This window comes from Balaenoptera musculus, chromosome 3 (genome assembly GCF_009873245.2).
Source record: "Balaenoptera musculus isolate JJ_BM4_2016_0621 chromosome 3, mBalMus1.pri.v3, whole genome shotgun sequence".
In the NCBI taxonomy this organism is placed as follows: domain Eukaryota; kingdom Metazoa; phylum Chordata; class Mammalia; order Artiodactyla; family Balaenopteridae; genus Balaenoptera; species Balaenoptera musculus.
Window position 1 is genome coordinate 163,978,158 of NC_045787.1, and position 23,069 is coordinate 164,001,226.

Here is a 23,069-nt window from a genome sequence, read left to right on the forward strand (position 1 = left end):
GGGGCCGATGGGAAAGAAACAAGCAGGGGAGGGGGGTGGCCAGGAAAGGGGACACATCCCAGTTGGTAAAGATCATAACAATGAAAGTAGCCAACTGCTACTGAATGTCACACGCTAGGCACTCTGCTATGCCTGGATGTGTACTGATGCCCCATTTTCCAGAGAAAGAAACTGAGGCACAAACAGGATGAGTAACTTGGCTAGTGGTAAAGCAAGGATTTGAACCAGGGCAGCCAGGCTACAAGGCTGCCCAGTAAATCACTGGGTGTCTGTCTCCCCCAGGCAGGCCTGGCATCTCCCTGGGCTCCCTGCCCCACTCCACCTGACTGCCTTGTAGGAGGTGCCAGGCAGGCTTCATGGAAAGGCCTGGCATTTGCTTTGTGAAGGTCACACGGAGGTTGGGGGCGGGCGCTGGTGTGTGTCTGCCAGGAGGGCGCGTGGTGCCAGGTGACACGGCAGTTTTTGGGGCTGGGTGTGCAAGGAGGGTCTGTGTATGTGTGAGTCGGGGTGTGTGTGCACGCTCAGGAGCCCCTGTGTGCATAGAGTTGTCTGTGTGGATTTGTACGTGTGTGTGTGTGTGTGAGCGGGGTCTGGGTGTTGGTGGTGCCTGTGTGAATCTGTGTATCTATGTCTGTATCTGTGGTCTGTATGACCTTGGGAGAGGGTACCTTTGTGCTGCACATGGGCGGCCCTGACTCCTCAGTGGGTATGAGGTATGAAAGCTCCTGTGTGTGGCCATGTGCAGGTGGGAATCGGGCCTGGGTGTGTGTTGCAGTGACAGTGTGTTCCTGGGGTCAGCGCAGTGTATGCGAGGCTGTGTGAGACCAGGGTTTCTGTGGTGTTTGTCACCATGGCCATGGGTCACCTGTGGGGTTCTCTTTTTGGCCCCATCAGCCAGAAGACCCATGCCTAGCACAGTACACACCAGGTGACCTCGATTACCCTGGGTGTGGGTGTGTCTGTGTTTGTGTCCTATGTGGCTGCATATGTGGAGTGTGTGTATCCATGTGGGAGAGCATGTGCGTGTCTGGGTGTCTGAAGGGACTGGTGCAGGGGAGCAGGTACAAGGCTGGAGCACCCTGAGAATTCTGAGAACCTAAAGACCACTTCTCTGCCTCAGCGTGGTCCAGCTGATTCTAAATACCCCCAGGAGTTCCAGCAGGAACCTCCTCCCCACCCCCACCCCAGCTTGGTTTTCATCCTGGCAGCCCCAGCAAGGAAGAAGGGAGGGTAAGGCTGGAGGCACTGAGCAGAGCAGGGCCGGAGGGACGTGGCTTGAGGCCAGTAGCCCGGGAGTGGAGCCCGGGTGATGCGGGACACCCATATTTGCTGCTACAGTGAATGCCAGAAGCCCAGATTTGGGGCACAAAGAGGGTGAAGGGATCCCATCTTGGGTAAGCAGGAAGGGGGCAGGACCCAGCACCCATTCTGGGGGGGCACCACCTGCAGGAAGCCCTTAGTGGCATCCAGACAGCTTAGGGCCAGGGAAGGGGGTGAGGCTCCAGACCAGACATTGGGGACTCCCCGCAAGGCAGATTGCTCCCCCACCCTACACACACACACACACACACACACACACACACACACACACACACACACACAGCAGCCAGAGCCCTCCGGTGGCAAAGGAGGGGACTGGCCGGAGGCCACCCACCTGACAGATCTGCCTGGAGGGTACCAACAGGTGTCCTCGTCGCTGAAGGAGAAGTGGACCAGGGACTCAGGGCCCGCGGGGGGCAGTGCCAGGGCAGGGGGCCGGGGTCGGGCCCGGGGTGCTGCACTGGAGCGCATGAGTGCCAAGCACCGTCGGGGCGCGCATGGGGACGGCTGCACGGTGGTGTGGCGCGCACTGCTCTCCAGGCCCTAGGTGTCTGCGGCCGCCGCCGGCGCCGCCTCCACACCCGCCCTCCCGGTGACTCCCCCCAGGGACGGCCCCGGGCGTTCGGGCGTCCCCTCGTCCGCAGCGCCTGGGCGGGCTCCGCGCCTGCCTCCTCCTGCGGGGGCCCTGCGGAACTCTGCGCATACTTCCCGCCTGCCTCCCTTCCCCCGGGCCTCGGAGGGTGCCCCGGGCTCCGGTTTCCCGGGTTCCGAGCCCTCCCCTGGCCCCGCCTTTTCCACCCCTTCCCTGACGTCGAGCTGGGCCCGCTGGAGGTCTCCGAACGCCGTGCGTCCTGGGGGGGAACGACTTGCCCGCGGGCGCAGTGCGGGGTCCGGTGACAAAAACCCGGGGGAGGGACGATGGATGCGGGGGAGGTGGAGTTGGGGGCGTGGGGGCGGCGTAACAGAGACAGGAGAGGCAGAGGTGAAGACAGAGACACAGAGAGAAACCGGAGACAGGCACTGATTTCCCCCCCCACACACACACCCTTCCCGACCCCACGCGGGCCTCCCAGAACTGGGGGCCTCGACCCCTCCTCCTTATGTCTTCCCGCCCCGATCTCGTCCCCAAATCCGGACGCGGGCCCGCGTACTGTCCCTGCAGTGCCCTCTCTCAGCCTGTGTCGCCGGACTCAGGTTCTAAACAAGTGCACGCGGAGAGTAGCGAGGAGAAGGGCAACCAGAGGACCTCTCCGGGCTCCGGAGAAGCCCCCGAAGCCAGCCCGTGCCTACCTCCGGACCGCCAAGCTCTGTTTCCAAGATAAACGGACACTGGAAAGCCAGACCGGATGTGGCCTCCAGGCTCCTCACCCCCAGGCTGCCCGCCCCCGCGGCCCACCCCGGGTCTGGCCAGGAAGGGAACTTCCATTTGCCCTCCTTGCTCGGTGCACGCGGTAATATTCCAGCGCCTCCTGGCAAGGCAACCCCCAGAGGGCAGCGCTGGCCCCATTTCACAGGCCTGTAGACTAAGGATAACACAACTGAACACACGTTCCCAGATCACCCTGGATGGCAGGTTGGCTTCACTCCCCCAAAGCCTGACCGCAGCTTCAGGTCTGCACAGAAAGTGGGAGGAACATAGCGTTTATTGAGCGCCTACTGCATGCCTTATCAGATGTCTCCACGGCAACCCTGGCGAGCAGACTTGATTTTTATCGCTGCCCTGTGACGGAAGAAAAAAAGTGAGGCTGACAGAGCCAGCTACGAACCCCAGACCCTGGCGCGCGCCTGATGGCCAGGGGGGACTCGAACCCACAGACACCAGCGCGCACTTACCCGGCCCACGCCTGGCGACCGAAATCCTGAAAGCCGCGGAGAAGCCGAAGGCGCCTGCGGAAAGTTGGGGACGGGCTGGCAAAGAAGACAGGCGAGGAAGGTGGCGATCGTGGGCGGCGGGGCGCGCGCGGGGCCGGGGGCTCGGGTAGGAACGCCTCGTCCTCGGTGGCCGCCGCTGCCGCCGCCGGGAAGACCTCCAGCTGCAGTTCGGGTATGCGGCCCAGGCCGCGCGGCCGCGCCATGGCTTTGGCGGGGGGCGGGGGGGGCCGCAGAGCGGCCCGGCCTCGGCGGGCGCTGGGAAACAGCGCCGCCCGCCCCGCGCGGCCCACGCAGGCCGGCCGCCCTACCCGCGGGACCACGGGCCCCACCCCTCCCGGCCGCCTCGGCCCTTCCGGCTACGCGCTGGGGCCGCCCCTGGGGCGGGGCGGGCCAGGGGCCCCCACGCGGCCGCGGCGGGGACACCCCACAGACGCCAGGGGCCCCCCGCAGTCCCTCTGACGTCCTCACAATCGCCGGAAGCATCTCTACAAACACCTGGGATGCCCCCAGATCTCTGGGGTGCTCTCACACACACACAGCTTCCACGATGTTGAGACGTCCCACAGACCTCAGGGGCATCCCCAGAGTCCCTCAGACTGAGATCTCCACAATCCCAAGGAGTGCCCCTACTATCCCTGAGCTGTCCTCACACAACCCAGAGGTACCCCCCAAATCCCTGGGTTCCCCCACAAAATCCAAAGGTGCTCTGAGAGGCTCCCATAGACACCGGACACTCTCACAGCTCCCCAGATGTCCCCTCATTGTTACTGAAACATGCCCACAAACTCCAGGGGCACCCCAACAATCCCATTATGTACCCACAAATGCCAGAGGTGCTCTGAGAGTCCACGAGAAACCCCTTCAGATCCCAGGACAACCACTATGTTTCCTCAGACGTCCCCCAAATCTCCTGGGGCACTCCCACCATCTCTGAGTCATGCAGAGACCCTCCAAACACCCCAAGAATCCCCCACAGCCACAGAGCATTCCCACAGATCTCCGTGAGGGCCCCCCCAAATCCTGGGGTCCCTTACAGACCTCAGGAATGCTTCCACAATCCCTCAGATCCCCTCCCCCAGTAGCTCCACAGCATTCCTGAGATGCCCCCAGAAGTGCAGAGAACCCAACATTACCTCAGGGGTGTCTTAGGACTCAGGGGATATTCCCATAACCATGGGGATGCCACCAAAATCCTGGGGTGCCCCCCATAGATCCCAGGGGCACAACTAGATTCCTCCACAGCTCCTAAGACAGGCCTACAACCCTAGGCTACCCCCAGAATCCAAGATGTACTCACAATCCTTGGGGCATCCCCAGAATGCCCCCCCCCCACAGGCTCTGAGACATGCCTTATAAGTCTTAGACACCCCTAGAAGCTTGGAGTGTGCTCACAGCCCCTAGACACTCCTAAGAATCCCCCAGTCCTCCCACTCCTTAGCACGAGGCACCTCTCTGAGGCACCTCTTAGAATTGGGGGCCCCACAGCTCATGAGGTGGCTCCAAGAACCCAACCTTCCCTCGGCACTGACTTCTGTGGGGCCCAGTGGTGGTGACTGCATGCCCAGCCACTGTGACTTTGTGAGGGGCATATTATCCCCTCTCACAGATGGGGAAACTGAGACTCAGAGAGATGAAGATTCTTGAATAAAGTCAGCTAGCTAGTTATAATTCCAGAGCCTATCCCTCCTGTCTACAGCTCTTTGGGGTTAGGGAAGGGGGAGAAAATTGTTTAAAATAAGAAAATGGGGCAAATCTCTACTTTAAATCTAAATTGCCTCTGTGAATATCTTTCCCTCTCTACCTGTTGGCTCCCATGTCAAGGGGCCCAAAGTTGGATGACCTAGGCTTGAGTCCGGCCTCCGGCGCTTCTTATCCATTTGACCTTGACCCAGTCACTTCATTTCACTGAGCCTCAGTTTTCCTACCTGTAAAATGGGTAAAATAACACTACATACCTCATGGATGGACACGTAAAAGGCTCAGAAAAGTGTCTGTACATAGTAAGCGCTCACTGAATGTTAGTTACGATTTTTTTTTTTTAGTTTGCTCCAACCACCAAGTGCTGAGGCAGCTGGTGCTGCTTTGAGGAATTTTGAAGGACTAATTCTCAGGACAAGTGGTCCTAGCAGCTGCTAGGGCCTTACCTGAAAATTCCCCAACCAGGGCAGCAAGGCTCCTGACTGGCTGCACCAAAATTTGTTACCAAGTCCAAGCTCGTACTGCTTGCCACACGACAGGCTAATAAATTGAGTGCCAAGATGTTGGGGCAAGGACTCGTGACTTTATTCGGAAAGCCAGCAGACCGAGAAGATGGTGGACTCATGCCCCAAAGAACTATCTACCTACGATTATTATTATTGGACAAAACATTTATGGAGAGCTTATAATGTGCAAGCCATGCACTAGACAGAGGATACAGATGATGGTGATGATGATAATGATGACATAGCAGCTAACCTTCAGAATGCTTCCTGTGCATTTACCGCCTCTACCTATGATCTCATTTAATTCTCACAAAATGCCCATCAAGTGACACTATTGTCCCATTTTACAGATGGGAAAACTGAGTCTTGGAGAGAAACAATCTGCTCAAGGTTACAGAGCCAATGAGTGGCTGAGCCAGGCTCTAGACCAGTGGTTGTCTCCCTTTATTTCAGAATCATCCCCCCGAGTGCTTTTTTAGATGCTCCCTTCCCCACCCACCCCCAAGTTGCCTCCTCCATGAAATGTTAATGCCATAGACATGTTGTATATCTATTTATGTACTGGGTGTTTATCTGGGCTTTATACATAAAAGTAAGCTTTTTTTCACACCTCCATCCCAAGAACCAAATTTCACCCCGTTGGAGGTGATGTCGCCTTGTTGGGAATGCAGGGCTTCCCAACCTTGGCACCATTGACATTTAGCACCAGATGATCCTTTGTCCTGGGGGGCAGTCCTGTGAGATAGTAGCAGTGGCAGAATCCCTGGCTCCTCTCCACTAGATGCCAGTAGCACCCCCTCAGTCACGACGACTAAAATATCTCCAGCGGGGCTTCCCTGGTAGCGCAGTGGTTAAGAATCCGCCTGCCAATGTAGGGGACACGGGTTCGAGCCCTGGTCTGGGAAGATCCCACATGCTGCAGAGCAACTGGGCCCGTGAGCCACAATTACTGAGCCTGCGCATCTGGAGCCTGTGCTCCGCAACAAGAGAGGCTGCGATAGTGAGAGGCCCGTGCACCGCGATGAAGAGTGGCCCCCGCTTGCCACAACTAGAGAAAGCCCTTGCACAGAAACAAAGACACAACACAGCCATAAATTAATTAAAAAAAAAAGAAGTCTCCAGCAATTGCCACATGTTCCCTGGGGGGCAGAATTGCCCCTGGTTGAGAACTGTTGCTCTAAACCCACTAAGACCCATGCCCTGGCCACCGGTACCCCTCAGTCAGGTACAAACAGAAAGGAAGGGCATTTGTATTTACCTGCTCTCAGGGTTCCCTGCATTGTTTTGCTGATTCCTCACATCAGACTTCGGGAATAGGGTTCATATTAGACCCATTTCAGAGACGGGGAAGCTGAGGCCCAGAGAGGGAAGTGACTTGGCCAGGGTCACTCAGCCTGGAAGGAGCACAGCTCGACTATGAGTTGATTATTATTATTATTATTTTCCACGACACGTGGCTTGCAGGATCTTAATTCCCCAACCAGGGATTGAACCCCGGCAGTGAGAGCGCCGAGTCCTAACCACTGGACCACCAGGGAATTCCCTCGATTACAAGTTGAGTTGTCTGACTTCAGAGACGGGAATTCTGGCCAAAAGGGCCTTCACGGTTCAGTTTCCTTCTGGCCCCCTGAAGTCAGATACAAACTGATGTCTAAAGCCAACCCTGACCATGATCTACAAGGCCCTACATGAGCTGCGCTATCACCTCTGTGCCCCATTTCCTCCCAGCACCCCTTGCTCACTCTGCCCCAGTCACACTTGCCTCCCTGCTTTTCCTCCAACATATGAGGCAGGTTCCCACCTCAGAACCTCTGCACCTGCTATTACCTCTGCTTGTCAACCTCATCCTTCAGACACCCACATAGCATCTTCTCTCGCTTCATTTAGGTCTCTGCTCAAATGTCACCTCCTCAGAGAGGCATTCCCTGACCTCAAGGTCCCTCTTTTCTTCACGTCCCATGTGTCACCATCTATAATTATTGAATGCCTTTCCTTATTTCTTCCTCACTCACTAGTCTGAGAACTCCAGGACGGCGGGAACTGGGTCCATTTCAGTCTTCACCACAGCTTGAAGACGCTCAATCAATGTTTTTTGTTTTTTGTTTTATTTTTGGATTTTTTTGGCCGCGATGTAGGGCATGCAGGATCTTAGCTCCCCGACCAGGGATCGAACCCACGCCCCCTGCAGTGGAAGCGCCGAGTCTTAACCACTGGACTGCCAGGGAAGTCCCACTCAGTCAATGTTTTTGGAATGAATGGCGCTGTTGCAGAAGAGGAAACTGAGGCTCAGACAGGTGAATTCCTTTCCCAAGGTGACACAGCAAGTCAAGGGCAAAGGCTGGATTTGGGCTCTTACTCAGGAGTGAAAACAGTGGGCTCAGATGCCCCCCAAAACTCTGCCCTCACCCTGCCGATCTGCAGTTCTCCCAGGCCCAAAGCCCTAGTTTCCTGCAACTCAGAGGAGCTTGCAGTCCATCTGTTACTGCTGAAAGAGGGGGCACGCTGGCAGCCAGAACCCGGGTTTGTGGTTTGGGGGACGCCCCCTTTCTCTCTGCTGAGGAAGTGCATTTTGAGGAAGTGCAGTTCTCAAAACACAAGCTCCTTGCTGCCCAGCCCCAATGTCGGCTATCTCAGCCTTACCGCAGCCCGGGGGGGTGGGCAGATCTTATTCAGCCCGGCTTACTGACCAGGAAACTGAGGCCCAGAGAGGCATGATGCTGGCCCCAGGTCACACAGCGAGTCAGCGGACAGGGCTACAATCTGAATCTCACCCACTGGTCTGCAGTCGAGGAGACCTGGTTTTTAACCCCAATTCCTTCCTCGCTGTGTGACCTTAGGCAAATCACTTGTGTCTCGGTTTCCTCGGCAGGAATGGAAAGCCAAAGATGCCGGGAGTTAAAACGCAGGTTGGTGTTGGGAGGCCCTGGCATGGGCATTGGCTTGGGCAAGCGCGCGCGGAGGCGAGAGGGGAACTCCGCGTCCTCAACTTTTCCGCCAAGTTCCTCTCCATCCGCCAGGCGGCCGTCTCCACCACGCTCGGCTGAAGGTGGAGGATGGAGGTAGCGGCCTGGTACCAACCCCGGGTGGGCGAGGACCTCATCCGCAGCCTGCGGTCGGCCGGCCTGGCGCCCGCTGTCCGGGGCGCTCAATAAACATGAATAATACGGGGCGCCGCGGCAGTGACTGGCGGCGGCGACTTTGCTAGGGGACGAGAGTTCCGGAGGCAGGTCCGGACTCCGAGCGCACACTCAGCCTGTGCCTTTCTTGTCACCCAGCAGAGGGCGTGCGGAGGGAGGGGCGCGAGGAGAGACCTACTCCCGATACACACGCAGGGATGTGGGAGCGCCAGGGACTGGGGGAGGCGAAGACCCCAGTGGAGACCACGGGCCAGAGAGAGACCCCAGTCCGGTATCCACCTCCTCCTGGGGCCAGGCAGAGCCTCCCTCGGTGGGGAGAGTGTGGGGGTTCAAAAGGGGTCGGTACGTTGGCCTCGCCCCCCAGTTCAGGCAAGTCTCCCCACCTCACCACCAGAGTCCTTCTCTTCCTCCCGCTCCATCTGCCTTTTGACAGATTGTGGCGGTGCCGTGACTCAGCCCCACAGGGAGCCGGGAGCGCAGGCTCTTACATCCCCAGGTCTGGAGGGGGGGTTCAGATGCCATCTCAGACGGGGGGACAGTGCCCTCTCTTTGGAGGTTCCTTTGATTCAAGTCTGGAGGGCTCTCTGGATCCCCTTTCTGGTGGCTGCATGAACTCTAACGTGGATAGCACTGGAACCCCCTGTGTGTGCACCCTTTCTGGAGAACTGGGCTGGCAGAATGCTCATTCCTAAGAAGTGAGTTCCCATTAGAGGCCTTTCAGTTTCTCCTTCCTCCTTCTGCCTGGGGGTGGGGGGAGGATGCTGGCACCAGTGCCCTCCCTCCGGCCACAGCCACTGGAGGCTACGCAGGCCCACAGTGAAACAGAAACCTGAGCCCCTGCTGGGATGTGGTTGAGGTTCCTGTTTTTCCTTCCCACCCTACAGGAGCAGGGTCTACGGAGGCCCCACCTCCTCTCCCAAATTCGGGTCCCTGAGTGACTACCAAGCACTCGCTGTGTGAAGTCCTTTACACACATCCCCAAGCTCGCAGAACTCTCGAAATGACCCCCACAGGGCAGTGACAACAACAACCTCACTTTACGGATGGGAAAACTGGGGCTCAGAGAGGGCAAGACACTTGTGCCAGGACACACAGGCATCAGATGGGACCTGTGCTGGAATCTCAGCTCTGCCATTTCCTGGTTGTGTGAGCTTGGGTAAGAAGGAGAAGGGGGGACTTCACTGGCAGTCCAGTGGTTAAGACTCCGCACTTCCACTGCAGGGAGCACGGTTCAATCCCTGGTTAAGGGGAACTAAGATCCTGCATGCTATGTGGCGCGGCCAAAAAAAAAAAAAAAAGAAGGAGAAAGGGCTTTGCCCCTCTGGGCCTCAGTTTACCTCACAGGTCACTAGGGATGAAGATGTGTGGAAAAGTCCCTGGCATGGAGCCCAAGAGTGAGCCATTATGAGATGGATCTCACTAAGATAATGATGATGATTGTCACTCAGCCACTGTCCCCAGAGAGTCAGCACCACAGAGACCAGAGTAGGGGGAGTCCCTGGGGCCTAAAAAGGGACTAATGCCCAGTTCCTATTGCACCCCGCCCCCTCTTGGGTCTCTCAGGACAGTGACCTGCACCAGTTTGGCGCCCTGCCCCTGGTCTTGGCATTTCCTGTTGATTCCAGCTTTGTTTTCCTTCAGCCTCTCTCCAGTTCCCTGTGGGAAACAGCAGGCTGCGAGTGCTGGATCCATGACACTTGCATCCTGGGGGTGGGCAGGGGTGCTGGAGTGCCCCGAATGGAGGGGAGTGGGTGACCTGGAGGCTGTGGTGCCTGCTGGAGATCTCCAGAGAGAGCTAAAATAGTAGGGTCCCAGCCTAGAGGGGCCTCCCTCAGGAACTCCAGGAGAGGCCTGAATCTGACTGTCCCAGTGGTGTTCCAAGTAGAGGGGCACCCATGGGAGTCAGGCAAAGCGCTCAGTCAAAGCCGTCAGTCACACATGTCACCAGGACACAAAGTCAGACCCCATCGGAACACTAGCTGGTTAGAGGACAGCATGCCAGGGAGTTGGGTGCACGCCCTGAAAGTGAGAGCACCAACTCTCAGACACGGGGCACACAAGCAGCCGAGAACATTTCACAGTGTCTCAATCACAGTGTCCCCAGGAATATACACATCACAGTGCCACCATCACTGCATCCCAGAAACACACGCTGTCACAATCACTGTCCTAGGAGCACGCACAGTCACTCTGTCGCAATCACTGTCCTGGGAGCAGACACAGTCACTCTGTGACAATCACCACATCCTACAGTCAGGGACACAATCACAATGTCCTGGGAGCACATACGGCCACGCTGTCACAATCATAGTATTCCAGTGGCACACACAGTCATCCCATCACAATCACAGCATCCCAGGGGCACACTCAGTCACCCAGCAAAATCACTGTGTCCCAGGAGCACTCGATGTCACTGTCACAATCACCATGTCCCTGAAGCACACAAGTCACACTGGCACAATCACTGTCCTGGGAGCACACAGTCAACATGTCACAAACTATACTATCCTGGACACACACACAGTTATGCTGTCACAGTCATAGGACCCCAGAACCCCAGGCAGAGCATGCAGCCAAGGCGGCCACAGCTGGCCATCCCCAACAGCTGGAGCAAACTCAGGTCAGTGAGAGGGTACCCAACTCACACTTCATCACTAACACTGTTACCTAGGGAGCCAGGGACTCCCTCACCCTGTGCTGGGACTGTGCACCCCCTGAACACTGTTCTCTCTCCCTCTGGGCAGCTACTGAACCCTAACACTCCTGCCCTGAGCGGGGGCTCTGACATAGCACACAGGCTCCCAACACAGGGCTCCCCCAAGAGGCCCCCTTTAGATTACTGACCCCAGCTGCAGGGCAAGTCCATGAATCCCGCTCCCAATACAGTCCTCCCCACTCTAGAAGGACCCTGGGAACCCCCCAGCCTGCAGGAAGCATTGTGGTTCTCGCAGGCACTCCCTACAGACTGACCCCTAGGCCATCCCCAAACACAGTGAATCCAGCCCCGTCAAATGGCACCCAGTCTAGTCACTGTCCTGCACTGTCACCGACGAAGGCTACAGACCCCTAAAGCTGCAACCCTCAACCAAGACCCCGTTAATAGCACACGCAGCATGGCGCCCCCATAAATCGATCTCAAGATCATCTTCAGTAGGAAGTCCCGGGTACAGTACACCACCGGGGGTCAGGTCCCAGACGCCCCCGCAGTAGAACTCCTCCCCCCAGCCCCGTCAGTCACACTGATCCCACCCGCATCACAGCGCCCCCCTGCGGTCAGCGGGGCGAGTTGCGTCCTCTCTGCGCGCCTATCCGCTCCGCGCGCGTCCGCCGCGGAGTCTTACCGCCTGCAGCTGCCTCCGCCCGCGCTGCCGCTGCCGGTGCCGGAGCCGTGAAATGACGAGGGCCAGGACATACGGGACGTGCGCAGGCCGGGCCGGTCGCCGGTGTCCACGGCGTCGGCGCGCTCTATGGGCCGGTGTGGCGGCCGCTCGGGCTCGGCGCGCTCCGCGCTGTCCGAGTAGCCGCGCTGCTGGATACGGATGGGGGTCCTCGGCTGCCGCCACAGGTGCTGGGGGGGCGGCTTCAGGGTGGCCTGGCCATCCCGGGGCCCGGGCAGAGACAGAGATAGGCTCCTCTCTGAGGGGACGGCCGGGGGCTCCATGGCCGCAGCCCCCACCTGCACCCCAGGGGGCCCCGGCCCTCTCCAAGCTGCACCCCGTTCAGCTGCGCGCGAGCTGACGCGCCCGGGGCCCCTCAAGTGCGCCTGGCCTCAGTGGGGCCATGGCGCCCCGGGGAGAGACCCGGGGGCGCTACGGGCCGATCGCCCCCGGGCCGGGCGCGGAGGCTTCCTGTCAGCGCCTGGCGCTCTGCTTGACGCGGGGCAGCGCTCTCCGCGCTCGGCGTCCCGCTCGGAGGCAGCCCCGGCTCCCCCGCCCCGTCCCGCCTCTCCCCGCCCCCCGCCCGCCGCGGCTGTCAGCACCGCCCCCCTCCTCCTCCGTCCGGGCCAGTGGGGGGCAGCCACCCAAGGAGGGGGCCCTTCCCGCCCACGCAGAGCCCCGCTCCCGGCGGGGAGGGGGCGCCGGAACTCAGCTCTCTCCAGAGCGCCCTGCCTCAGCCGCGGCGCGCACGGCCACGAAGGAGTTAAACGGTTAATCCGATCGTGAAGGAGACACCCGACTGGTTGCCGGTGTGTCAGTCAGTCCGTCCATCATGGTGGGGGCGGAGCCCAGTGCTGGCTTGTCCTCTTCGCTACCCCTGGCCAGGGGGAGCTTGTGAGAAGTGGTCCCGGTAACACGGATGCGGTCCCTGCAGCGGGCGGCGACGGTGTTCGGGGAATCTCCTGTTGGTGGGTCGGAGGACGGTGATGGTGTGTGCCCGGGGCGGGAGGTGCGCGCACGTGGCCTCTTCCGAGGGATGTCTGTGTTTTCGGTGTCTCCTCGAAGTGTGTGTGCGCACGTGGTTGGCTGCTGCGGTCTGCCTGTTTACCTGGATTTCGCTGTGCGTGTATCTGCGTGTCTGTGGCTGGAGGAGGTGTGTGCACGTGTGCTGCCTGTTTGGAGGGTGTGTGCCTCTTACAGGGTCTGTTCTGGTGGCCTGGGGTCTGTGCTTGTGTTCCCCCGCGATTGGGTGTGTACTGTGGTGGGTCCGCGCTCGCGGAGCTGTGCACTCGATTCAGCCTCTGTTGTTTGACTGTGGTGTCTGAGGGAGTCAGTGTGTGTTGGTGTGTGTGTGTGGTCGGCCTGGGGCCACTCTGAGGTGTTACTGGGGTGTGTCCCTTTGGCTCCTGTGTGGCTCCAGGAGGACACCCCGGCTCTGATACCCCGACTGCCCGCCCACCGCTCTGTGTATCGCTGCTCCTTCTAAAGCGCTTCTGCAGCAGGTAAACTGAGGCAGGTCCCGGGCAGCCGCGGGACGCAGCCCCGTGCCCTTTTCAGGCGAGTAAACAGCCGCGCCTCCTCCCCGCTGCCCCCGCGGGCAGAGCCCCCCTTCCGGCACCTAAATCGGGAGTCGCCGTGACTCACGCTCCCGCCTCCCCCAGCGCCGCGCTGAGCGCGAGCGAGCAGAGAGCTAGCGGGATCCGAGCGCCCTCCCTTTCCCCCGCCCCGGCCCGGGCCGAGCCCTGGTGTCGGTGGCTGCCGGGCACGGGGAGAGCACACACACCAGTGGCCCGCCCCCGGCCGTTGCGCGCTCGGATTAACCAGCTTGGGTGCAAGTACGCGCAACCAGGCCCCGCCCCCGCGCGCCCCCCTCAAGGGCTCCCCCCGGGCAAGCCTTGCGGTCTGCCACCGCCCTCCCTCCGCACTGTTCTTATTGGAAAAAACAAACAAACAAACAAAAAAAACAAAGCCCGTCTCCAACCCTCACAGCCGCTTTTCTCCCCGCCAGAGGGGGCTCCAGGCGTGGGCGAACGCAGAGCCAGAAACGCCCTCCCATTAGCAGCGGCTGGATGTCCCAGAGGCCAGAACTGTGTCCCCCAACTTCTCTCAGGGACCCTCCCCACAAGTGAATACTCAAAAAGGCTTCTAGGGGATCGGTAAGGGCTGGAAGTCCTCCCCAGATCACTTGAGGGTCTTGGGCTGGACCAAATTCTTGGCGGGGGGCGGGGGTTGCTGTTGTCTTGTCAAAGCTCTGGGTGGGGTAACACAGGGTGGGGTTGAGGGTGGGGTCAGGTCACAGCGGGGGCTGCACAAAAAGGAAAGCCCAAGGCAGTGGGCCAGAGCTGGTAGTTGGATCTGTGGCCTGAACCAGGTAGACGCTAGAGGAATTTTCTTTTTGTTGTTTTTTTTTTGGGGGGGGGGTACATTAGACCACTGGAGAGGGGAATGACAGTCAACTCCTCCCCCATTTGGAAATGAACCATTGTACCATGACCCAAGCAGAAACCCTGGGGCCCTCCGATTGAGTAGACAAAGGGGTGGGTGGGGAGATTGAGGCTGCAGAGAACAGTGGCAGCTGTCTGGCTTTCAAATTCATCCTTGGGCCAAGATGGGGGTTGAAGTGCCCTCCGAGGACCCCAGATGAGAAAGAGCAAGGAAGTGCAGTGTGAAGCTGAGCTCAGGAGAAAGAAAAATGCCAGTCCAGACCTCCTCCAGGGTCCCACCATCTCCTTTTAAGGCCTTGAAGAAACTGCATCCTCTCAGAAAGGGAAATAGAGGTGCACAGCGGATTGGTGGGAGGCTCACTCCCTAGCCTGTCCCAGCTCTCTGATTATGGGAGCATCGTTGGGGACTGGAGGGTTGAAACCCTTTCCGAAATCCTGCCCCTTGCTGACTCAGGCAGCTGCAAAATGGAAGAAGGGGTTCCTAGAGGCTGCAAGAGGTGCCTCTTGTGGGGGCGGGGTTATGTCACAACCTGACCCACTAGGCTCCAGGAGAAGTTTCAGCTGCTTTTGCAAAACACAGGGAGCCAGGAGCCTAGAGCACGGGAAAGGGTTGGTGGCTGGACTTAGCCCAGGTGGCCCTGTTCCTCCACCCCACCTCCCAGCCTGCTCCACCTCCTGCCTACCGGTCAGCTTTGGTGATGGAAATCCGCGGGGGGATCAGCAGTGGCAGCGTGGTGGGCCGTGATGGCAGAGGGACCCCAGTGTCCAAGGGCTCAGGCTCAGCCCAGCCCAGGCCTGGGCCTGTGGAGAGGCGTCGGCGAGGGCGTCGGAGGGCAGCCCAGAGCATGTTGGCTCGGCCGGGCTCGGGGGTCTCTCGCGGCCTCTGAGGTGTGACAAGGGCGGGATAGGGGTGCAGCCTGGTCAGGCAGCTCTGAGCCCCTCCCTGCAGTAACGTCCCTCCCTAACCATCTGAGATAGTGGCCGATGGGGATATAGGCTCCTGTGCCCCTCTCACGTCTTAGCCACTCACTAATCTCTCCCACAGAGGGTCCCTTCTCAGCTCTTACATCTGAAGGGTGCCCGTTCTCAGCCATAATTTTTGTGGGACTCCCTTTTTTCCTCTCTTTTTGTGTGTGTGGGCGCACCACGCGGCATGCCGGATCTTAGTTCCCTGACCAGGGATCGAACCCGTGCCCCCTACAGTGGAAGCGCGGATTCTTAACCACTGGACGGCCAGGGCTCTGGACCCTCATGCCTGTACTCTGCCTTTCACTGTGAAACCCCTCTAACACATCACCACCCTCCACGTCCAGGAAGCCCCCTCCTGGCCTAAACGTCTGTGGCCCCCTCTCCTCATATCTGAGACCCTTAAGGCCTCACCCCCGGCACCCTCCACCCTACAATCCTCTCCCTATTTGGAAAGCCCCTTGGAAGACCCTGCCTTCTGTCCCTGGGCTGAGAGCCCTTAATTTGGGCAGCAGGAGAATAATGAAGTCAAGGGAGTAAACTGAGGCACAAGGGGACAAGACTCCTTGCTGCCTGGGGGGAAAGTGAAGCCAGGTTTAGTGAGCAGTCAGTCTTGGTCTGTAGAGGGCTCCCTACTCCCCGTCGCAGCCCAAGCCCCGCCCCCAGCCAGGGCCCCGCCCCTCGCACCTCGTCACCGGTCCGGGCCACCGACAGGACGCTGCGACTCCTCTTCATCCCGCCAGACTAGCGCGCCTTGGGGGCTTCAGGGGCCATGTCGGCCCCGGCCAGTGCCTCCTGCAGGACCAGGCCGAAGGCATCCGCCGTTAGCTCCCGGGGGCTCCCCCTGCCTGTTGAGCATGGAATCCGCACCCGCCCCTCGCCAACTGCCTCTCCTGGGGCGTGACGTCAGCAGGTGGCTGACGCACTGCCTGTCGGTGACGTCACCCGTCTGTTGCCAGAGCGACAGCTGATGCGCGACTGGGCTCTGAACAGCGTCAATGCCTGGATTGGCCACTGGGGGGCCGAGAGCCCCCGGCCCGGGTCGCCCCAGCCCCCACCTGTCCTCTTGCGGGGGCTTCTCCAGCTTGGGGATCCCTCAGAGAAGACAGGGAGCTCCCAGAGCCGGCCGCGTGTGGCGCGTGGTCCGAGTCGGGGGCAGGAGGAAGCGTCTTCTCCGAGCTGTTGGGCTTTTATGCCTAAACCCGAAATAGCTCCGATGTGCGGGGGCCGGGCGCAGCGAGACGGCGGCTTGGGCACAGATGGGGGACGCGCAGGCAGAGGCGCGCAGAGACAGACAGGGACGCGTGGAAATAGAAACAGACAGGGACACAGACGCAACTCCCGATTATGAGTGCGCTCTGCTGCCGGCAATCCCTATCTAAAAGCTTGCGGGAGGGGAAGGCCGGCTCGCTGCACCGTCACACCCAGGCGCTGCAAATTATTGCTGTGTGGCCGTAGGTCAGTGACTTAAACTGTCTAAGCCTCAGTTTCACCTCTGTGAAATGGAATGATAATCCTTGCAGGTTCTATATGAGAATGAAATGAGATCAGACCATATTGAATTCTCGAAGGACAGCGTCTGGCACGCAGTAAGTGCTTAATAAATGCTATTACCATCTGAGCCTGTGGGAGCCTGTTAGAACCCAAGTCAGATCATGTCCCTCTTCTGCTCAGTGCCCTCCATGGCTTTCACCTCCCTCAGAGGAGACGTCAAAGTCCTCAACAAGAGGCTTACACAGTCCTGCTGTCCTCATCCTCCTCCCACCCTCCCCCAGGCTCACTCTGCTCCATCTACACTGGCCTCTCGGCTGTTTCTGGACACACCAGGCAAACTCTAGCCTCAGGGCTTTTGCACTTTCTGTTCCCCCTGCCTGGAACTTTTTCCCCATAAACATCCGCAGGTCCCTCACATCCTTCAGGTCTTTAATCACATCTCACCTTTTCAGCATTTCTCCTGGTGTTTCTCTCCACCCCACCCCTGTTTAAAGTTGCTAGCCCCTCAGGATTCTTAAACTCCCTTATCCTGCTCTATTTTTTCACAGCATTTATCACCTCATAACATACTATGTAATTTACTTATTACATGTATTGTCTGTCTTGTCCCATGCTAGAATATCAGCTGCAGGAGGACAAAATATTTTATCTATTTTATTAATATATCTCCAGTGCCTAGAACTGAATCTGGAACATCATAGGCTCTTAATAAGTATTTATTCAATGTCTAGCTACTGTTTTGAGGACTCAAGAGCATATTAATAATGTTCCTAGAAGGTCTACTAGCTACTAGCTACTTTACCCTCTACCTTGGCTCTTATTTCTTTTTCTTGCCTTATAGCTCTAACTAGCACTTCAGTTCAATATGAACTAGTAGAAGTGAATGTAAACGTCATCTCACCCACGTAGTGCTTAGCACCAGGCAAGTCTATGACAGACAATTGTTGAACAAATGGATGAATGTATAAAGATAGCTTAAAGGTCACCTCCACTTCTCAGCTGGACTGAGCCAGTCCATGTTCTGGGCTCCCACTGCTGTTTGTTCTGCCCCTATTAAAGCACTCATCATTAGGGGTTGTAATTATTTGTATTCCCCACTAGAGCTCTGTGAGGGCAAGAAATGGTACCCATTCATCATGGTCCCCCACACATAGTCTCAATGAATGCTGAATGAATAAATGAAGAAATGAGTTAGACATACAGAGAAAGAGGCACCCTCTCCTCTGTATGCAGACAGACACATATGCTCAGACAGGCAGAGAAACAGCCATGTAGTAAGGACCATGCTTAGGCTCCAGTATTACATTGACAGACATGCATTCAAATCCTGACTGTGCCACTTATTAGCTGTATATTTGGGGGCAAGTTGCCCAGCCTCTTTGAGCTTCAGTTTCCTTATCTGTAAAATGGGGATAATATTCATACCTACCTGAGGAGGTTGTTGTGAGGATGAAATGAAATAATGCATGTAAGGTTCTGAGCACAGTGCCTGGTTCATAGTAGGTGCTCATGAAACAGTAGCCACTATCTTAATAATACTAACAATTATCACTGTTGTTGACTCAGTGGAGCTATGGACATAACATGGGAGACAGCTACACATTCACAGAGACCTCAATTCCTCCCGTCCTCCCCGCTCATCCCGCTGGCCTCCTCGCTGTTCCTCAAACACTTCAAGCATATTTAGACCTCAGGGCCTTTGCACTTGCTTTTCCCTCCCCTGGAAAACCAGCCTCAGATATCCTGTGCTCCTCCCACCCCCGATCTCCCTGGCTCTGCTTTCATTTTGTTTGTTTTAGACTTACAACATTCTAACAAGATATATAATTTACCTATTTTATTATCTATTGCCTGTCCTTTGATTAGGACATGAGGTCAGGATGTTGGTCTGTTTTGTCCCCTGCTGGATCTCCAGGACCTAGGACAATGCTGGTATACAGTAGGTGCTCAACAAATGTCTCGAGTGAATGAATAAATCCACTTGACTCCCTCACCTCCTTCACCTCTCTGCTCAAAGTCACCTCCTTTTAGAGGCCTTCCCTGGCATGGATGCCTCCCCCCACCCCATCACCCTCTGTTTCTCACTCATCTTTATTTCTGTTCTCTGCACTCATCACCCCTGAGGTATCATATGTTTGTTTCTGCTTGCCCCACCCCTTAGTTCCATGAGGGCAGGAGATTTTTCTGTCTTGTTCTAGGGCCAACTTCATGGACACGTGACCTGAGCAGTCCCACTGGGCCCCATGCTTAGAAGGTTTAATGCACTGCTGTCGTCGTCTTGAAATTCTTAATAATTTTAAACAGGGGCCTTGCATTTTTATCTGGCCCTGGGCTCTGCAGAATTCTTTAGCCGGTCCTGGCTGTATCCTCAGCGCCCAGAACAGCCCATGGTAGGTGCTCAAGGATTCGTGGAATGAAGGAAGGAATGGAGGAGGCCAGGGGAGAGAGGTGGAGACACACATGCCACCACTGTCTGGACACCTGTGCACATTTTCAGAAATCATCTCTGGCAGAAACCTGGGCATGGGACACAAGGCCTCAGAAACGGGCCTGAGTGCCCAGGTGGAAGGGAGCCGCTAAGCCTGCCTTCCCCTCCCCTGCGCAGCAGCCAGCTGGCGAGTGGGGTCCAGATGGCAGAGCAGGCGCCAGGCTCAAGCTGAGAAGAGGCCTCTTCCCTCATCCAGCTTGTCAGCGTCCCTGGCCTGGCCTGACAGAGGAGCACTGGCTTCACCCAACTTCCACCGCCTCCAGAAGGACAGGGTGATGGGCCACTGTCTGATGGACAGCCAAAGAGGGATGGAAATGAGGATGAATACCCTTGTCCACAGCTTGCCCCAGGTCATTCAGGCCTGAGGAGGAACAATGACTACCCAAGCTCCATGACTTGGAGCTGGGAAGGACTCTCAGCCCCCCTCCCCACGGGACATGCGTGTGTGTGTGTGTGTGTGTGTGCGTGCGCGTGCGCGTGTGTGAACGTGACTTTGAACACAGCTGCCCACATGCAACCGGACGGGTAGAACTCTCTGGGAGTCTGAGTGTTGTGTAGTTGAGACTAGACCATACCCGCAGGAGTGTGTGTATGTGACAAAGTGACACCATATCAGTCTATGTGGGCATGAGGCTGGCTGTGTCTCTGTGTGACTCTGAGTATGTGTGTGTGTGGAGGCGGGGAGGGTATATGCATGTGGGTGCAGCGGGAAGTACACTGGTTAGAAAGGTGGATTCTGGGTTCAAATCTCTGCACGGCCACCCAGTAGTTATGGGGCCTCAGGCACACTATTAAGGTTCTCACGCTCTAGCCTGTATGTGGTGTTTGTGGGATTACGTTTGTCTGGATCAAAGTGTGTGTGTGTGTGTGTGTGTGTTTGTGTGTGTGTGTTTGAAGAGTAATGCAACTCCTCTGGGAGGTCTTCCTGGATACCCAACCCAAAGTGGATCCCTCCATTTTTCTCTCTTGTCACAAGCTATTTCTATCACCGTCCTAACCACAGTTTGTTGTTATATATTTATTCGTTTGTTTATGTTGTTTCTTCTCTGTTTTCTCTACTAAATGTCAGCTCCATGGGCGTAGGGGGTTTTCTTCTGTTTGCTGTTGTGTCCTGAGCACCTGGCACATAGTAGGCACTGAGTAAATACTTGTTGAATGGATGAGTGCAGGGCTGTGTCTGTGTGGTATGGGGAGAGAGATGGGCACCGGCTGGGTGTCATGGGTTCCTGGAGGGACCTGTGCTCAAGTCTGGTCTCTACTCTCTTCCATTCCCCGCTGTTCAAAACCATTCCTTCAGCCACCCTCACTTGTGTGGGAATGATGACACCCCGTCAACTCCCTTATTGCCTTTGATGACATCTTTCCCCTTTCTGGGTCTTAGGGACTCACTCGCCTCATCCGTAAAATAGGAGAGAGGATGGATTGGTTCATGATAAACCTCCTACCTGCTCTAAAGTGCTATGAAAATAGTCTTAATCTAATTCCCTCTTTAACTCATTCAACATTTACTGAGCACCTATTGTGTACCAGCCACTCTTCTAGACCTGGCCCTCCCCTCATGGAGCTGAAAGTGAATGAGGAAGGCAGATACAAACCGTAAATCTCATTTAATCTTGAACATCCTTCCCTGCAGTCACTCTCTATGCCTCATGAAATTTTAGTCTTCACAGTGTGAAATCACCGTGGATATTTCTCTGTTTACCCACTGATCTTGCTCCCTCACCAGTGTCCAGGGTCAGCAGAGCAGGGACCCAGCTGGTCTTGTTGGTTGCTGTAGCCTGACAGCCTGGTTACAGTGTCCTGCACACAGTAGGCTCTTGGGAAATATGTGTGAAATGAACTGTAAAATAAATGATGGCGTAACGGCAGACTCGCATGCATGACCTCCCCGAATCCTGGGTGTGTCATTACCCACTTTGCAGATGAGGAAATTGAGGCTCACGAAGGCAAAGCCGTTTGCCCAGTCCCACAGCCGCAGCTAAGCAGTGTGTGGCTATGGGATGCAGCAGAGGAAGCTTGGGAGCCTAGAGGAGCATTCCCAGCCCCCCACCCCCACCCCACAGGTACAAGACGCCCAGCAGGGGGTGCGCTGATGGGGGGAGGGCGGTTGGGAGTCCGAGGGACAGTGCAAAGCAACTCAGGGGTCTCTGTCTCAGTCCCCCGGGCTGGAGATGCTGTGTTGTCAGGAGATTAGTAAATGCTTGGCGCTGATCGGGGAGCTTCCGGTGCCCTGTCCCCAATTCTGGGAGCTGGGGCTCCTGGGACCCTGTTTCCCTGGGGCCAGGCAGCTCCGGTCTCCGAAGCCAGGTAGAGACCCCCGCGCCTACCCGGGAATCCGGCATCCGGTGTCCTCCCTACACACCCTCAGCCTGGAGGCCGGCCTGAAGCCCTCAAAGGGCGTACAGGGGGCCCCTGACTTTCTTGGGGGGCGAGGGAAGTCCCCCCCCGTCCAGACCCCCTCCCTCCCGGCGCCTGTCCCCCTCCCCACCGCAGCTTGTGGTCCAAAGCTTACCTTGCAGGGGGGCTGGGCAGGGGATGCCCCGCCCTCTCCGGCCTGGTGGGCGGGAGGGGACGGGGGTGTCCAGACCCTTTGTTTGCTGGTGTGTGTGTGTGTGTGTGTGTGTGTGTGTGTGTGCGCCAGAGAGAGAGAGAGAGAGAGAGAGAGATTGTGAGACCCGCTGAGGTGTGGGTCCTTGCGCGCGCGTGCCCGGGGCTTGACTGCCGCTGTGATGCTGGACTGCCGGGGCTGGAGGGGGAGGAGGAGGAGAGGGGGACTCCCCCGCCCCCGCCCGCCTACTCGCGGGTTTGAATGGAGCGCGAGGGGGAGGGGCGGCAGCAGGCGGGCGCTTTTGTCCGGATGGCCCCTCCCCTTCCGTGGGCAGGGGAATCCCCTACACCCCCACCCTTTTAGAGACCTTTACTCCAGTTGCTCCAGCCCCTCCCTCTAACGCCCGCTCTGGGGGAGTCTGGAAGAGGCTCCCTTCACCAGAGTGGTTGAAGCTCCTCCCGTCCACCCCGTCCCCCCAGCGCCCTTTAATCTGAGATAATCCTGGCCCTAGGCTGCAACGAAGCCTTTTATCCCGGTGTCACAGCGTGGATAGGGATGTATGAAAATGTGTGGCTGGGGTCGGCCCAAGCTCAGTGTAATGGAGTCCTTAGCGCCCAGGACGAGGAAGGGGGCAGGCGCTGCGAGCAGTCCTAGAGTACATCAACGGGTCAAGACCCCCGCGGTGCTGCCAAGATTCCCCCACCCCCACCCGGCGCGAGGCCAAGAGCACGGGCCGCTAGTTAGACACTAGCGACACCCAGCGGCTGCACGGGGGAGACGCAGTGGACAGGCTCCCGAGGCCCGTTAGTGCGGTGCGGTTCGGGTGATTCCAGAGGGGGCGTGTATGCGCGAATCCCCGCTAAAGAGGCAGAAGATGCGGACGCGAGGGGTAGGCTGTGGTCCGAGCCGGGGAAACACCAGCCCTTAAGGCAGGGCCACATCGCCCCCACCTCCGACTCCTCAAGGGCAGGGCCATATCCTTCCTTCACTTAGACCCTCCCAGGGAAGGGCCCTGTACCCCTCGGACTGGGAATGTCCTTTCCTATCAGGCACAAAGTTAAGTTCCTCTTCACAAGGGGCGGGAGCGAGGTCTTCTCGCCGAGGCCCGGCCCCAGCAGTGGGTTCGGGCTGACGTCACTGCGGCGTGGCTAAGGGGACAATCCTCTCCCTCAGTCTCGCCAACTGCCCCCCTCACGGCCGCCGTAAACGCCCACCGTGG

General features: G+C 57.7%; 1 protein-coding gene across 4 annotated transcripts in view; it reads right to left on the reverse strand.

The window, feature by feature from the left end:
- PDE4A (phosphodiesterase 4A) overlaps positions 1 to 22,002 on the reverse strand; it is a 45,437-nt gene extending 23,435 nt beyond the window's left edge. The window contains exons 1-3 of one of the 4 annotated variants that reach the window (XM_036848170.1): positions 21,815 to 22,002; positions 16,008 to 16,115; positions 15,038 to 15,237 (exon numbers count right to left, since the gene is read on the reverse strand). In XM_036848170.1, the coding sequence (XP_036704065.1) occupies positions 15,038 to 15,237; positions 16,008 to 16,055 (248 nt within the window). In that variant the 5' untranslated portion in view covers positions 16,056 to 16,115; positions 21,815 to 22,002. Of the gene's footprint in view, positions 1 to 1,654; positions 1,960 to 3,153; positions 3,486 to 11,874; positions 12,423 to 15,037; positions 15,238 to 16,007; positions 16,116 to 21,814 lie in introns of those variants that run through there. The other 3 variants (XM_036848169.1, XM_036848172.1, XM_036848173.1) reach the window with 3 other exon arrangements.
- Between the last annotated feature and the right edge of the window lie 1,067 nt (positions 22,003 to 23,069).